This window comes from Diabrotica virgifera, chromosome 4, assembly GCF_917563875.1.
Source record: "Diabrotica virgifera virgifera chromosome 4, PGI_DIABVI_V3a".
Lineage (NCBI taxonomy): Eukaryota > Metazoa > Arthropoda > Insecta > Coleoptera > Chrysomelidae > Diabrotica > Diabrotica virgifera.
The window spans coordinates 118,667,135-118,686,329 of NC_065446.1; the positions used below are offsets into that span (position 1 = coordinate 118,667,135).

At 33.9% G+C, this 19,195-nt stretch overlaps 1 protein-coding gene across 5 annotated transcripts in view; it reads right to left on the minus strand.

The window, feature by feature from the left end:
• Nucleotides 1–19,195, minus strand: part of LOC126883135 (acetyl-CoA carboxylase) — a 465,330-nt gene that overhangs the window by 69,441 nt on the left and 376,694 nt on the right. For all 5 annotated transcript variants that reach the window (XM_050648387.1, XM_050648384.1, XM_050648388.1 and 2 more), the window contains one exon: nt 10,818–11,064. In XM_050648387.1, the coding sequence (XP_050504344.1) occupies nt 10,818–11,064 (247 nt within the window). The remainder of the gene's footprint in view (nt 1–10,817; nt 11,065–19,195) is intronic.

Genomic DNA, 19,195 nt, shown 5'->3' on the forward strand with positions numbered 1-19,195 from the left:
TTGTCTACCGGTTTAAGGTAGTGCCATTTGGATTGCAGAGTGCTTGTGCTGCACTCGTCCGAGCTCTACATACCATTTTGAATCGCCATGAAGATTTCATAGTTCATTATATCGATGATTTATTAATTTTTTCACAAGATACTCAGAGTCATCTGGAACACATAGAAATAATTCTGAAAGAATTGGACACAGCGGGATTGAAATTAAACATTGAAAAATGTCAATTTTTTCAAAAAGAAGTCATTTATTTGGGTTTTCAATTGGACACCAAAACAGTAAGATTAGCCGAAGACAGAGTCAAGCTCATAGATGAATACCCAAGACCAACGAATTTGAAAACATTGAGAGGTTTTCTTGGCACGATAAATTATTTTAAAAAGCTGATTCCCGATTTGAGCCAAAAGGAAATCCCTCTGATAAAATTGCTTAAAAAAGGAATAAAATGGAATTGGAAAAAAGAACAGGAGGAAGCTTTCGAAACATTAAAACGAGAATTCGCAAAAGGAACGAAAATATACCACCCCATTTACAATTTACCTTTTATACTCCGAACTGATGCGTCCATACAAAAATTTGCAGGAGTTCTGTCTCAAATACAAAACGACCAAGAAGTGCCGATATGTTTTATATCTCGAGTGACTAAAACACATGAGAGAAAATATAGTGTTACAGAATTGGAGTTTGCCAGTGTACTATATTGCGTAAACAAATTGAGGTTTTACTTATTGGGAGCAAAATTCACAATCGAAACAGACCATGCAGCTTTAGTACATATCATGAAGAATAGATCAGTAAATAATAGAATACATAGAGGCATTCTATTATTACAGGAGTATGATTTTGAGTTCCGATATACAGGGTGTCCCGAAAAGATTGGTCATAAATTATACCACAAATTCGGGGGTCAAAAATAGGTTGATTGAACCTCACTTACCTATATACAATAGTGCACACAAAAAAAGTTACAGCCCTTTGAAGTTACAAAATGAAAATCGATTTTTTTTCATATATCGAAAACTCCTAGAGGTTTTTTATTGAAAATGCACATGAGGAATTTTTATCGCAGCAACATATTAAAAAAAAAATATAGTGAAATTTGTGCACCCCATAAAAATTTTATGGGGGTTTTGTTCCCTTAAACCCCCCCAAACTTTTATGTACGTTCCAATTAAATTATTATTGTGGCACCATTAGTTAAACACAATATTTTTAAAACTTTCTTGTCTGTTAGTACTTTTTTGATAAGCCAGTGTTTATCGAGATATTTTGAATATTTGTCGTATCCACCACATATTTGTATATGGTTAAGAATGATTATAGACACCTGTTAATAATCTGAAAATTTATTTATAACTTAAATTTTTTGGTATATTTTGAAAAAGAAGCCATATCTCGATAAAAGTTGACTTATCAAAAAAAGACTAAGAGGCAAAAAAGTTTTAAAAACACTGTGTTTAACTAATAATACCACAATAATAGCTTAATTGGAACGTACACAAACATTTGGGGGGTTTAAAGGAACAAAACCCCCATAAATTTTTTATGTAAATATAGTAAAAAAGAAGCCGCATCTCGATAAAAACTGGCTTATTGAAAAAATACTAAGAGGCAAAAAATTTTTAAAAACGTTGTGTTCAACTAATGGTACCACAATAATGAATTAATTGGAACGTACACAAAAGTTTGGGGGGGTTTAAGGGAACAAAATCCCCATAAATTTTTTATGGGGTGGACAAATTTCACTATAATTTTGTTTTAAGGTGGTCCTGCCATAAGAATGATACATGCCCGTTTTCAATAAAAAATCTCTGAGAGTTTTCGATATATTGAAAAAAATCGATTTTCATTTTGTAACTTCGGAGGACTGTAACTTTTTTTATGAGCACATTTGTACTAAGGTAAGTTAGGTTCAACCGAACTATTTTTGACCCCAGAATGTGTGGTATAATTTATGACCATTCTTTTCGGGACACCCTGTATAAAAGGGAAAGACAACATAATAGCCGACGCTCTAACACGGGATGAGGACACCGGAAAAAAGGAAACAATTACTCTACAGGTGGGACTAAATAGATTAATACAAGAAGAAGGGATATATTCGTTAAATGAGATAAGGACAAACCAGGAAGACCTAGAGGAAAGAGAAAAAAGAAGAGCGGAAGTAGAAAATAACATATATTTTAAGAGAATAGACGGAAAGGAACTATATTTAGTGACACAGACATTGGCCGAAAAGATAATAAAGAAATTACATGAGGACAATGGGCATATCGGTAGCAGAAAAGTTTGGCTCGTTTTTAGGGAAAATTACATCAGCCGACAGGATTACCGCATTGCAAAGGAAATTACCCAGAAGTGCGATGTATGTCAAAAATATAAGAGTCGGAATTTCAAAAACGAAAATGTTGCCAAAAATATTGAAGCCCGAAACAAACTAGACATTGTAGCAATAGATATGTTAAGCGATCTAATTATGACCACTAAAAGGAACAAACATATTCTGGTAATGGTGGATGTGTTTTCAAAATACGTAAAATTATATAGTTGCCGCACCACAAAGGGGGAAGAAATATTAAGAAAAATCGACAATTTTATAGCCATAGTAGGAACACCAAAAAAGATTCTACTGGACAATGCAACGTATTTCCGAAATGATAGTTTCAAGGGACAACTTCGAGAACGAGGAATAGAGACAAATTTTGTCAGCATCAGGCATCCACAGAGTAATCCTTCGGAACGATTCATACAGGAAGTGACGAAATTTCTTCGCATTGCAACAGATGGTCAACATCGCCACTGGGACAGGAAAATGGTGGAAATAGAAAGGTATCTAAATACAATTCCGAGCACAGTAACAAAAGAGACCCCAGAATACATCATGAAGGGTGTACTGCCGATAAGGCCATGGGAAGACCAAGATCCAAAAGAATATCAACAGGTGATTGAAACCGTACAGAGAAGATTACGGCGAAGCAACGAAAAATATATCCAAAGACAGGAACAAAATAGAAAAAGAAGACCAGTGACTTTCCAAAAGGGTGAAAAAGTACTCGTGAGGGCATTACGAGTATCAAATCTTCCTGGGGGCATTTGCGCAAAATTGATGCCTGTTTTCGAAGGCCCGTACATTGTGAATAATGAAAATGGGATAAATAGTTATGAGTTGAGGCACAGGAACTCGGAAAAGATCCGAGGAATTTATAATATTCACGATGTATACAAATATCACGAATAAAAGACAGATACATGAAGTAGATAGTAAGTTAGGATATAAGACGTAGATTAAAGTAAGGAAATATACAGAGAGTTGGTTTTGCCTCGAGAAAATTTATTTAAAAATGCAGATAAATTTTATCGAATACAAGGCGGGGATTTGTTATATTTCTATTTGATATGAAAATTAAATTTTGATAATTATAAACAGAATTCAATTTAATATAAAATATTTTCAATTTTCTCAACCACGGGCATATAAATTTAGAACAACCTGTATACAACAAATTGTTATATTTAATTTTAAGAAGTGATTAAACGAAACTCGGGACAATGCGCTTAGAATAAACAAAGTGAATGGCGCGTACCATTATCGTTGTTCGCGGAAGGTTCGATCATTAGCCTATGCTAAATAAAACTCAAGTGAAATCAATAATAGGTCATTATCGTTGTTCGCGGAAGGTTCGATCATTAGTCTATGCTAAATAAGACTCAGTTGAAGTAGATAATAGGTCATTAAATTTTGTAAATAGTAGAAAGTAATTTTAGAATGGGAATTAACTATTTTTTTTTGAAATCCATTAAGCATATTTAGAAAGATTAAAAATTGGTTTTGAGGAATACTGCGAATGAGAGTTGGTGGTGGAAGGTTGATTTGTGAATCTGGAAGGGATATTTAGAAAGTAGGGGAATAAATGACAAATAGAGAGCAGAATGTTTTGAGCTGTCGAGAAGTGAAGTCCAGTAGTAGACGGTAGTGTACGGAGAGTGAGAAAGCCGGTGTAGTTCCGTGAGTGTGGAGTATCTATCGCGGAACGAGAGGTAGGCCAGGTCGAGAGTAAAGAACCTCCTTGAGCCAAGAGTGTCCCGGTAGCTGATTGAAGTTTCGAAAAAGGTAGAAACACGGCATCACGACAGAAGCAGGAACGGGAGCTATACGAGCTAGTTTTCAAAGGAGAACATTACTGGAAGCCAGGACGAGGTTTTGATCGCAGCCAAGGATAGCAGGAAATGGGTCTTATGTGAAGACATTCTCAGTTCACCAGAAAAAGGTCAGTCTCATTTGTTTGGACATGAATGTATGGGTTTTTCGTATTAAATACCACATTTAAAATTGAAGAACAAAATCAATAATATCAGAAAAGCTTCATCAAACTTAAATAGAATTGTTGCTAATAAATCCTAATAGTTAAATGTTAATAAAAACTTTCAATTGGAAACCAAAAGGAAATAAGATTCCCATGTGTAAATGTTATTTTTAAGAATAATAAGATATAGCAAATATTAAGCAGTGATTGCCATTTAAATAAAATAAACAATATTTTGATTATAATTGTAACCCATATGTGTGTATTATTTTACTCTTTTCTTTCCTATCCCGATTAGGAACCATTGAGAAATACTTGGAAGCCACGAGAGTAAGTAATTAATTTTATAATTCGCCCTGAGATTGAAAACATATTGATATCTGATCTGGTAAATTAATTAGATTATGATTAATACATTGATTAAATTAAATGACATATAAGAATATTATCTCATATCAATAATCAAGATCACATCAGTACCTACTAACTAGGCATAATTTGTTAATGTGGCTTGAAAAAATTAAAAAGAAGAAAAAATAATATATAAAAAACACATAGTAAAATAATCATAACAAAAAAAAATAAATAAAAAAATGAAACAAAAATAAAAAAGAAAAGAAAAATAAAAAAGAAAGTAAAAAAGTGTTTAGCACAAATTAAAATATATTAAAAAACACAGTAAAATAATTATAAGAAAAACAAAATAAAAAGCAACACAATGTACCTATGTATCTAAAAATAAAATTGTAGTATGTACTTATGTTATGAAATAAGAAATTTATGACTATGAATCTGCAATCAATCACAAACAAGTCTGACTAATTGGCTTTGCCAAAGCCATTTTTCAGAAAAAAAGTGTTTATTTCCGAAAAAATTGGTTTTACTTAAAAAAAAATTCTAAAAATTTTGGAAATTTTTTTTTTTAAAATAACTTAAAAATTATTAGTGATACGAAAAATCTTAAAGGGTAAAAAAATTATATTTTGGTGTAATGAATAGATAGTTTCATTTTGTTTTTCTGCAAGACAAAAAATTTGTTAAGCTATGGCTGTTCAAGTTTGCATACACTCGTGTTTGGTGACTCGTACAAGCCCTTTCAACTATAACCCTTTCAAAAATAAGCATTTCAAACCGGTGAAACTGACAGATAATATAAAAAATAGATAAGTAACGTAAATTGTTTGTAAAGCGGTAACGATTAATTTCATTTGAGGAGCTAAACACAGGGAGATTTTCATGACTTTTTACCAAAAAAAAGGGGGCCAACTTTATTTTGAGCGTAACTCGCTTTTAATGCTAGAAGCTTTAGTAAACAATTAAAAATAAACCTTTTAAAAACTTAAAAAAGTTTAAACATGTTTTTCCCGAAAAGTGCTTTATTTTTTGGTAATTTCACGATGGATTCGATTTGGAATTGGACGAATAACAACGTATTTTTCATGAGCTACAAATTTGCTGCTGCTGAATCTATAGACCTCATGAGTACACAACTCTTTTAGTTTTTTTCTAAGCTACATTTTTGCTAAAAATATTTTTTTTAAATAAAATATTTACTTTTTTTGCTATTTGCGAAAAACCGTCTGAAATGTACATTTTTGTCGAAAAATAAACATTTTCAATCGCAAATAACTCTAAAAGTATTGCCTGCATAAAAAACTCTATAGTGCGAAAGTTTCTTATAATCAGTCAATTTATCCATTTCCGGGCTTATCTTGAACGTATGTTTTTCACCCCCCGAGAAGGGGTGACTGTCACCCCCCAAGTAAAAGCAACCAACGGCACAAATTCAACTTTGAAGTGGAGGGTAAGTAGAACCGAAATCCAAATTTTCATGCAATTCGGAGTTGCCCCTGAAAATTACACGGTATCGCCGTATTTCCCATTAATTTACTGGGCTATATGTCGTTGTGAACCGAAACAAGAGCCGTTTTATTTTAGTTAGTTCAGAGAGCGCCAAAAGCACTATAACTAGTTTCACTCCTTCTTAGGGTAAGAACAGAACAAGTGGGTCGCGGTGGAGGTGGAGGTCGCGGTCGATGTCGATATCCATGTAAAACAAACACATTGTAGTGAATGGAAGAGACCAGAGCAGGTAAGTCGCGGTGGAGGTTTAGCGCGATGCCATCCAGGAGGTTTACATCGATGCTTTTGAAAATAAAATGAGTTTGTTTTACAATTATGTCTACTGCGCGGCCTACAAGGATGCTTCCCTGTGATTGGTCCGTTCGAAGCCAAGTTGTCATTACCTGCGCTATCTGAGTTGATACTTTTTATATAATCCCTTTTTTTGTATTCAGTTTATTTTTGAATTTCTAAAGTCATTAAATTCAGTAAATTTTTGAAATATGGAGGATCTGATTATTTACAGCTGACATTTCATCACTATCATCACTTGACTGACACAACATCGCAAAAGCAGTCTTTTTGTCATTCAAATTTCATTAAACTACTTTACTTGATAGTGGTTCTAGCTCGACTGACAGCGCAGGTGACCTGCTTGCTATGTGCTGTCGACATCAACCGCGACCTACACCTCCACCTCGACCCACTTGTTCTGTTCTTACCCTTAGGGTTTCTTCAGAAAGCGCATATTTGATTCTCTCTGAACCACTAAAATTGGGGCCGCTGGCCTCGGTTCGCAAACGAAATAACATGATGACATGGATGTCGTGGCGGCATCTGCTAAATACAACGCTCATGCTAACAATGAAATAATTATTTATTATTTTTATAGTTCTACTCCTAACTGGGTATTGGGAACTAATCTTTGTTGGAATTTTATCGTGCTGGACAGGCGAAAAGTGAGATGCAACCTGATAGATCTTCCTCGACCTTCTTAGCTCCGGCAATTCGTTGGCTTGCAAATTTTAGAAGCCACGAATGGTGGAACCAGAAGACTAGTTCTAATAAAGTTTTATTTTTAATATTGTTAATAATAAAAGTAAAACTTTCGTTCGTATTTAGCAGATGCCGGCCTGGCATCCATGCCATCATGTTATTTCGTTTGTGAACCGAGGCCAGCGGCCCGAATTTTAGTGGTTCAGAGAAAATCAAATATGCGCTCTCTGAAGAAACCCTAAGAAGGGTCGAAATTAGTTATGAGTGCTTTTGGCGCTTTCTGAACTAACTAAAATAAGACAGCTCTTGTTTCGGTTCACAACGAAATTATTATTTATTATTTTTATAATTCTATTCCTAACTAAGTATTGGAAACTAATCTTTGTTGGAATTTTACCGTGCTGGACAGGCGGGAAGTGAGATGCAACTTGATAGATCTCCCTCGGCCTTCTTAGCTCCGGCAATTCGTTGGCTTGCAAATTTTAGAAGCTACGAATGGTGTAACCAGAAGATTAGTTTTAATAAAGTTTTATTTAAAGAAACAGGATTATGCCTCGGAACAGGAATGATTTCATTACGACGACCAACGCGAGAAAAAGGGCAAAGAATTTATGGAAAAAGAAAAATATACTTCGCATCGGTACTTGGAATATAAAGTCTCTAAACACAAGAGAGCAGGAAATGACAAAAGAGCTTGTAGAAAAACATATACACATATGTGCACTACAAGAGACCAAGAAAAAAGGAAAGGATCAAATTATGCTGGATGACTATCTGATGATTTACAGTGGTGTTGCAAAGGATACAAAAACCAAGGAAGGAGTCGCACTGCTAGTTGACAGAAAATTTGTACACCAAGTACAAGAGTGCCGATATATCTCCGAAAGAATAGTTAGTGTAAAAGTCAAACTGGATGTCAAACCTCTGAACATGATAGCGATCTATACACCTGAGAACAACAGGGATGCCACCATAAGAGAAAACTTCTATGAACACCTTCAGACTGTAATAAACGAGATCCCAAATGATGAATATATAATCATTATGGGTGACATTAATGCCCGTGTTGGCAATGACACAGTTCCGGGAATAAAACAGCGATATAATGAAAATATCCGAAATGAAAACGGAGACCTTCTGACGGACCTCTGCAGCATAAATGAAATACGAATTAACAATACATTTTTCCCTCACAAAGAACAATACAAATACACTTTTGAAAACACTAGAGGACAAAGATCTATGATAGACTATATTCTGTCGAATAGAGAGTTACACCCGTCTCTAATCTTGGATGTAAGAGCACTAACATCAGCAGAAATAGGAAGCTATCATAAATTGGTATTGTGCAAAATCAGAATGAAAACATATATGTGATACCAAAACAGCAGAATACACCATCAAAATTAAAGTCGAAAGCTTACAGAACGACTCCACAAGATACCTATTCCAAAAAAGACTAACGGAAAAAAGCAGCAACATGTATATCACAGAAAGTGACGGAGTCGAAGAAAGCTGGGCAAAAATTAAGTCTAATATCTTAGCCTTAGCCAAGGAAGTTCTTGATGAAAGAAACATTAATAAAAATAAATCGCTTCCAAGACGAAGAACTCCATGGTTTCGTACAGAAGTGAAGGAAAAATGTAAAAAGAAGAAAAAATCTTACCTAAAATACATGTCAACTAAAACACAAGAGGCATACGATAATTATAAGACTATAAGAAACGAAACACATTCAGTAGTAAGACGAATAAAAAATGATCACTGGGAACGTTTTTCGAAAGAAATGAAACATGATTTTTATGGTCTCCCAAAAGGAAATATGTCGCTTTATAAGAGGTCAAAGAACGGAGGTAAAGGAACTAATAGAACCAAAATACATAGAAAAGGATACATGGATTGACTATCTAAAAAAGCTCTATGCAGAGGAAGAACAAATGATGCTAGAACCGGAAACACCAGAAATTACTACAAATGAAGATGTTAATATAAGTCCACAGGAAGTACGAAAAACACTCGAAAAGCTGAATAACAGAAAAGCTGCAGGATGGAATACCAAACGAATTACTGAAATATTGTGGAGCAGCAATGACAGAACAATTAACAACATTAATTAACAAAATCATAAAACACAATAAAATATCGGAAGAATGGAGAACGAGCGAACTAATTCTACTATTCAAAAAAGGAGATAAAAAGCAGCCAGAAAACTACAGAGGTATCAACTAGGGTATTTAAAAAAACTTACAACTAAAATCTTACAAGACGTAATGAATCAGAGGATAAGTTTAGCAGATGAACAACAGGGTTTTCGTACTGGAAGATCGTGTACAGATGCAATATTCGTCATAAAGCAAATTACTGAGAAATCACTAGAGTATAATAGACCAGCATTTCTATGCCTGATTGATTTAAAGAAAGCATTTGACAGAGTAAAACTCAAAGATGTAATCCATCTTCTGTATAATAGAGAAATCCCTCTAGATTCTAGATATCATAAAAACTATTGAGAACATCTACCAAAACAACAAAATGGAAGTCAGAATAGATAGACAACTTACAGAACCCATAGATATAGGCAGCGGAATAAGACAGGGGGACTCATTGAGTCCTATGCTTTTCAATTTAATCATGGATGAAATCATCAAAAACGTCAACAAAGGAAGAGGATATAGAATGGGAAACAAAGAAGTAAAAATACTCTGCTACGCAGACGACGCAATATTGATAGCCCAAGATGAAGATAGTATGCAAAAATTAGTCCACAGATTTAACATAAGAGCAAAAGAATTCAATATGACAATTTCATCTCAGAAAACCAAAACAATAGTAATCAGTACAGAACCAATCAGATGCAAAATAGAAATTGATGGTATCAGTATTGAACAAGTAATGGAAGTAAAATACCTTGGAATTACATTGTCAAGTTACGGAGACCTAGACAAAAAAGTGAGAAATCAAGTACAAAAAGCAAATATCAAGGGCACCTTTAAGACAGGATGCCTTAATAACACTATATGGCGAAACCGACATATTAACACTGAGATTAAGTCAAGAATTTATAAAGCCAGTGTAAGACCAATAATGACATATGCATCAGAAACAAGACCCGATACAGCCACAACACAATGACTACTGGAAACGGCAGAGATGAGAGTACTGAGAAGAATTACAGGAAATACACTGAGAGATCGAAAGAGGAGCGAAGATATTAGAAGACAATGTAACGTACAGTGTATAAACGAATGGACACTAAATAGAAAAAAAGAATGGAACAACCACATAACCAGAATGGGGGAGACACGTGTGGTCAAAATAACAGGAGATAAATCACCAATCGGAAGAAGAAGTATCGGCCGACCGCGCAAAAGATGGAGTGACAACCTTCCATAGAGGTATCAATCCGTAAATGAACAAGCAGAATTGCTTATAAAGAGGAAGAAGAAGAAGAAGAAGAAGAAGAACGTTTTATTTTTAATATTGTTAATATTGAAAATAAAACTTTCGTTCTTAATAATTTCTGTTCAGAGATAGTCATATATGCACTTTCTAATGAGAATAGAACAAGTTTCGAAACCAGTTAAGGTGCTTATGGCGCTCTCTGAACGAACTGAAATATAAGACGGCTCTTGTTTCGTTTTACAACGAAATGATGATTTATTAAAAATTTCTATTTACCTCCAAGAGTATTTTCCAAAGCAGTCCTGAAACTGCTATGAATACGATTGAGTTTTTCTGGAACGACAGGAGATACATCCAAATCTGAGAAGGGCCCCTTGTATAGGACGGCTTTGGTTACGAGACTAGGATCGTCCAATTCTAGAGATGCAATAATGGAACCTGCGTCTAGGACAGCTCCTGCACGCTTGACGTAGCTCACTATACCTGATTCGTTGGCTGTTAAGGTCATAACCATTTTCATAACCTAAAATGTAAAATGAAGTCATTATCCATACAAAAACTACGATTTTCTTCCTATACACTATTTACCACTTCGTTACTTTCAGCATTATTAATAATTTAAAATGATTAACCGATATAGTCTAACAGTAGACAATTGAACCAGCTGTGGGATTACGAACACTCGATACGAATCGTATCCGCCATGTTTTACCGTAAGGCGCTACGTATCGATTCGTAACGAGTATCGAGTGTTCGTAAGCCCACGACGGTGTTTTTGACTAAACGTATGAGATTTGACAGGGTTGGGCTCAAGTGAAGATTTGGACTTAAAAGAATTTGTCAAAATTTATGTCGATCGTCGACAGAAAAGGCACTTGAAGAAGGAAATATTTTAATCCTACATCCGAATGAGCCATTATTGTTTCTATGCATATTAAAGTTTTGGTTATAATATTCTCCGAACTTCTTCTAATGGTACCTATCCGATCCGGAGGTAGGTGATCCACGGCTCGTAAGATTTACAATCATATAATCTTCGGATTTTATACATTCGTTTTTTTTTTAAGAATTTATTTATAGAAATTGATTATTTTGGATAGTTGACTGATGACGTATAACAATTGACGTATGACGTTTGACAGTTAGCGATTGATGGATGAAATTTTACGTTTTGAGGAGTTAAATTAAAAGAAGATCACCTGTCTTACCTATCACACCTGGCGATTCATCAAAGCATGCCGCTTTTTCCCACGATCGTCAGTATTTTACGATTTTTTAAATACAAACCGTGGTCACGGGAGTCATTTGAATCGCCTTTGCAACGATGCAATTATTTGAATATTTATTTTCAAATGGTTAATCCAAACTATTGGCAATTAACTTATAATACATGTTTAGTTGATAGAGAAAATGATATGTGTTATACATACTGTTTAGTTTTCAATTAGATATACGCACGATAAATGGCAACACTGCTTTCCCGCTACTGCCGATTCTACTGTCGCACCGATTCATTCAGTCATTCGTCATTCTACAGTGGCAATGCAACTCATTCTCATACACAATGTTGTCGATTTTATCGTTTCCTTCATTGGGAATATCTAATAAAGCACTAAACAGTGTCTATAAGTAAATATTTAAAAAGGTTCTGAAATTATTTTTTTTTAACCTTTCGAACTCTTTCTGAAACTTTTTCTGGTAGCTTGTCTAGGAGTTACATATTGTGTTTATTGGGACCGTGCAAGTTCGGCAGAGCGACACCTGGTTTCATAGCTCAGCGACATTTCTAGCACTTTTAATTATATTGGCCAATTATATTAGTCCTGGTTGCTGGATAATTGTCTCAAGGCCATAGCCCAAAAAAAAAGAATAAGAAGAAAAAGTAAGATTGAGGCTCCTCGGTCAAATAAAATACCAAACGTCAGACCGCGTATTTTAAATTTAAGAAATATTTTCCAAAAATTTAATATTTCTAAACTAGACATTATGCTTTCGAGGTGTGAACAGTTTCTGTTTTGCAGCAGTTAAAGTTTGCCACTAGTTTAGGGTCTAAACCTAGCTAACAACCGCCGGTGTTGTTGCTTAAGTGTTTGCATATAGGTAAGTTGAGCATTTTTGCTTATATATTTTTTTTTTCAAGCGGCTTTCTTTTATGCTATTTTGCTTGCTCTTTTTATTTCTTTTTGCTTTCTAGTTATTAATACTTCATTCACTGGTTATTTCTTACAATGAGTGAGGAGAAGGGGGGCTCAGTCCCCCTTATCCTGATACTTCTTCTCCGGCTAAAATTGCAATGACTAATATTTCCGAAAAAAATCAAAATCAAACTTCCGACAATAATTCTCAGGAAGAAAAGAGGTTAATACATACTCCGAAAAAGATCATGGACCTTTTGTAGTATATCTTGAATCTACAAATATACCGAATATAAAAATTGGCACATTCAATACAATTAAAATAGCTCGAGATATATTCAACCTCAAACTTAATGACGTTAAAAAAATAGATAGTAAAGGGCTCAATAGAGTTTCAGTTGAATTTGCCAATTTTCACTCGGCTAACATGCTACTTAAGAACACTCAACTTCTAAATCAGGGATACCTTTTAACTTCGTAACCTGCAAAGGTATCGTCAGACGGATTGATACAGATATTGATGAAAAAGAACTTCTTCGGTGTTGCGATACAGGAAATGACATTGAAATTTTACATATAAAAAGATTAAATAGAAGAGTAATTAAAGATGGAGTAAGTTCTTATGAACCCACAGGTACGACCCTATTTACATTTCGAGGCGTTCTTATGCCCAAAACTGTGTTTTTTATGGCATACCAAGACTAGTGGACACATATATTGCCCCAGTGACACAATGCTATAACTGCCTTAGATTTGGCCACACAAAAACAAACTGTAAAGGGAAAGAACGATGTTTTAATTTCGGGGAAAACAAACATAAAGACGTATGCATGACAAAATGTTTTTACTGCAAGGACTCTCACAAATCTATTGACAAGAGCTGCCCAGAATATACCAGAAAAAGAATATTAAAGAACTCATGGCGTATGAAAATTTGACATTTTTTGAGGCAAGTGAAGCCATTCCAAAATCATACATCTCAAACAATAAATTTATTTATAACCCGAGAGATTTTTCAAATTTTAAAAATAACAGCAGACCATTAGAAAATACTCCTAGTACCAGTACAAATAATTCTAACAACATAGAACCATCGCAACGTAGAACAAACAATTTTAGATCATCTACAGTAAAACGTTCCTTTCAACAGGTGGTTCTGAACTCCGACAACAAACGGAGAGTCGTGCAAAAACGTCAAGATAAGCAACCAAATGAAAAGAGTACATATACACAGCAATTAAGACCAGAAAAGCCAACTTCTACCCCCACTAGCTCATTTTCTCGTTCAGAACCTTTCAAATCAAGAACCTTAGCTAATTTATCACAAAACTCCAATCAAGTCTGGCAATCCAGTGCATCGCAAAACTTTCAAAATATTGATACCTTTTCTTCAAATGACTTTTTAAACTCATGCCTAAATTTTATTAGTAATACATCATCAGAAAACTTAAATTTACTTAAAAACCATTTATTTTCCCGATTAAACGTAGAGTCATATATGGACCAAGAGGATAAATCTGATTCTGATTTTAATTAATTAAACATACAGTCGGAAAAATGAAAGAATACCCATGAACGAACATATAAAACACGCTGTATTTTCCTGTCACCGTGTCACAAAGAAAATTGTCCAGCGCAAGTACATGTAATAATAATTATTACATGTACTTGCGCTGGCCAATTTTTTGTATGACACGGTGACAGGAAAATACAGCGTGTTTTATATGTTCGTTCATGGGTATTCTTTCATTTTTCCTACTGTATATCAAATCACATAATCATGAATTCAAAAAAGAAATTAAAAATTATTCAGTGGAATATTAGAAGTATCAAATCAAACAGGGAAAACATAACGAACTTAATTTTTAAAGAAGACCCTGACATAATTGCTATTAATGAAACTTGGCTTAAACAAGATTTTAATTTTTCTTTGAAGTATTATAATGTTGTCAGACAGGACAGAGATGACGGTTATGGTGAAGTAGCTACTTGTATCAAGAAATCTATTATTTTTTCTACAATTCAGAAGTGCAACTCAGACCAAATCCAATACATAACAACAAAAATTGGTAACTTATACACAATTAACATTTACTCCAATACAAATAATGCCATAACTCTTCCTTTCTTGAGCTCAACAATAGAAAATATACCTACAGACAACTTAATTATACTAGGTGATCTGAACTCTCACCATCCCCTATGGGATAAATGTCCTACCAATAAGGGAGGAAAAAATATTTATGATTTTATTTTTGATAAAGAACTAATTATCCTAAATGATGGGTCAGCAACATTGTTTCAACCTCCTAATAATAATCTTAGCGCTGTAGATCTAGCCATAGCAAGTAATAATATGGCTCTATGTTCTACTTGGGGTGTCATACAAGATTGTGGAAATAGCAACCATTTCCCCACCTTTGTCATAATAAACAATGAGTTTAACAAAAATGATAGCATCTATACACAAACATACAAAATGAGAAATATCAAAAGAGCAGACTGGTATACATTCCACACTGGAATGATAACAGGAATGCTTGATTTACCGGTAAACTCTAATTACAATGAGTTTTTGAAGGTAGTTAATCAAGTCGCAGATAACTCAATTCCCTATAAAAACTGTAGAACACAGGGTAAACCTTCAAATCCGTGGTGGGATGAAGAATGTTCACTTTGGATTAAAAGCCGCAAACAGGCAATTCAAAACTTTAAACAATCTGTTTCCTTAGAGAACTATATAAACGCTGAACGTATAATCGCCCAAACTACACGAAACCTCAGAATTAAAAAAAGAAATAAATTCATAAACTTCTGTGAATCATTAAATAAGGAATCTAACACTACCTATGTTTGGAATAAAGTTAAAAAATTCTCAAATAACAAAAATTACGGCCAGACATTTCATAACCCCGCAGATAACATTAAAACAGAAATTCTACAGAACATGTCTGCAGTTTTTATTGATCCAAATTTTGAGCTTGACGATATAAACGAGCAAGTTTCCCCTTTTACAATGTGGGAACTTAACAATGCTGTAAATAATAAAAAAAATTCGGCACCAGGTATGGACGACATTCCTTACCTTATGATAAAACATCTACCACTACAAGCTAAACATTTTCTGTTGAACATCTACAATAATTGTCTAAATGGTGACAACCTGCCTGAAGATGGGAAAAACCATAATGTTATAAATATCTTAAAGCCACACAAAAATCCACTCTTAGCCAGTAGTTTCAGACCAATAGTTTTATCCTCATGTGTGCTTAAAACATTAGAAATATTAATCAAGAATCGCCTAGATTGGTCCTTAGAACATAACTATTCATTCACCAACCATCAGACAGGTTTTAGAAAAGGTAGAGGCACTGCTGACAACTTGACCCTCCTTCATTCCACAATTGTGGAAGCCCTTGAATTCTCCCAATCGGTTTTGGCCATCTTTCTTGATATTAAAGCAGCATATGATAATGTCAATATATATACAAACTTTATAGCAAACTAAAACTTCGAAATATTCCATCTGCAATAAATAATATTGTGTTCAAAATTTTACAGAACAGACTTTTATATTCAAGATCTAATGATGGTGACTTTTTGGGACCTTTCATGGCAACTAAGGGGCTACCTCAAGGTTCTCCCTTAAGTACCATTTTGTTTAATATTTATATAGCAGAATTGTTTTGTATTATCAATAATGAAGTTAAAATATGTGGATATGCAGACGACTTGGTTTTGTATATTAAGGGATATGATATCCAAAGCATGGTAAGTAAAATAAACAAAGAATTGAAAAACACATTATACTGGCTTGCAGAACATGACTTGTCCTTGTCCAAAGACAAATGTGAAGCTGTATGGTTCACAAAGGGTAGGCGAAGAGATAATCTAACAGAAATCAAAATCAACAACACAACCATTTCTCTAAAAAATGAAGTGAAATTTCTAGGCATAATTTTTCATAAGCATCTATCATGGGACTTACATGTTGACAATATTATACTCAAGGAAAAGAAAAATATTAACATCCTACGTGCAATATGTAGAGTCTGGTGGGAAGCTGACCCACGAACACTCGTAATGGTTTTTAATGCCTTGATCAGATCTCACCTCGATTATGGTTCCTTCCTATTCAACCCAATATCACAAAAATGCAACAACAAACTCAATAAAGTATTTTTTGAGGGACTTAAGATATGTTTGGGGTGCATGAAGTCTACACCAAATTTGGTAATTTTGGCAGAGTCTACCCAAATGGACCTAGAACATAGAAGATTATTGTTAGCCTCTAAATTTTTAAGTAAAATCATCATTATTGAGAATCATCCCATAATCTTACTCCTCATTGAAATACGTAAAAGACTCATAAACAAACCTAATTTTTATACAAGGCATAATGTTCCATACTTAGTTTCGGCATTAGAATATTTTTTTCCATATTTTAAAAAAATATACAAAAGCACAAATTTTCCATGCTATAAATTAGACTATGATACACTAATGAATCCACTTCCAATTCTAAATTGTAATATCAAAAAATATGACCCGATGATTAAAGAAAAATTCCTTATGACTACTGAACAATATGGGAAAGACCATACCTTTATATATACTGATGCCTCAAAAAACAAAGAAAGGGTAGGTTTTGGGATATGCATCCCGAGTATTGAATATAATTTCTCCTCAAGACTTCCTGGAGCTCTAAGCATAAGCAAAGCAGAGAGTATAGCAATACATCAAGCGGTGGAAGTCGCAACTACAAAACATCTAAAGAAAGCTATAATATTTTCTGATTCGCTCAATGCAATAACCAATGTTAAAACATGTAACATATCTGCTTCAGCAGATATAAGGGCCCTAAAAACAAAGAAACTTATATCTTCAGCCAATGAGAATGGCACCAAAATTCTCCTTTCCTGGATACCTGGACACTCTAATATATTTGGTAACACCCAGGCTGACATACTGGCAAAAATAGGAAGAGACCTGAATGTACCAATGGAAGTACAACTGGATTTCCAGGATGCCCTATCAGTCATCAGAGGAAAAATTACAAAAGAGTACCAAGAAAAATGGAAATCTTTAGTCCAGAAGAAGACTTCGCAATACAAAACAATTCAAGACTTCTTTCCCACAAAACCTTGGTATTCAAATTTTCCATATAGAAATAGAAGACACACTACCACCATCATTAGAATGCGCACAGGCCATTGTTTAACAAAACAACATCTGTATAAAATGAATATAAAAGATAATCCTTTTTGTGAATGTGGTCGCCTCGAGGATCTAAACCACATCTTTTTTGAATGCCCGATTAATGTGATTTATGCCTATTCTGTAACTCATTTCGATTATAGAAGTCAGGAAAATTGAATAGAAGTGGCCAAGTCGAATAGAAATAGTCAAAATCGGTATTCCATAACTCCCTCGGAATCTCTACAATCGGAATAGTGAATAGAAATGACTTCGACACCATTTACCCTGTCGAAATTAGATTTCGATAATCGGAATTGTGTTTGACGCAAGCGCATTGTATTTTGTTTTGACGTTTATATTTTATATCTACTAAAAATCATTTATTACTAATTATTTATCATTATTTATAGTATTTTTACCTTTTGTATCTGCTTAATTTTTAGTCTGTGGTGGTATTTACCTAGGGAATTGTACATTTAATTTAAACATGTACGAGTATGCATCAAACCTAACCTTAAAATTGATTTGGCATCCGAAATTCAGATTCTGAATGCTGGATCTGAATGTTTGCCAGCCACAGTGTTGCCAAACATTTTTTGTTAATTTCTTGTACAATTTCAATCAATGGCATAATGTACAAGAATAGATTGTACAAGAACGTTTAAAATATAAAGATAGACTTATAGCGTTGATTGATAAATATATTATACCAGTTTACTTGTATTTGTATTAATTAACGCTTATAGAAAAGAAAATAATTATATAAAAGACGCCGTTTTTGGGAAAAGTTGTTTATCAGTTATTTTAGCTGGAATCAAATCTTAAGATTGTATATATTAGTAATATCTTACATTATACATCTTAGCTTCATTTATCTTTTTTATTTATCAGTTTATCTTCTTTTTTATAACAATTTTAATTGACTTTGATTTAAAACCATTTGTCATCTTTTGAGGTTTTTGTGCCCAATATTTACACTAACATTTTATTGTTTACTTTTAAAAACTTTTCTTTTTTGTCATTTCAAAACTATTTTTAAAAAAGCAACTTTATGTAATGTGATACTATGAAAAATTGAAGATATGGCAACGGTGTCTTATTTCAAATTTAGAACCAGTAACAAACGGATCACAGAACACTAATTTCGCTTGACAATGCGGGGTTGCCACCCCCGCTTGACCGCGTGAAATAGAAATTGCCGATTTCGATTTAACTTACTTACGATGTGAGTTACAGAATACCAATCCAAACACGAAAATGACGCGATAGATATCAAACATTACGATTTAGGGTAATTACGATTCGACTTTGTCATTTCTA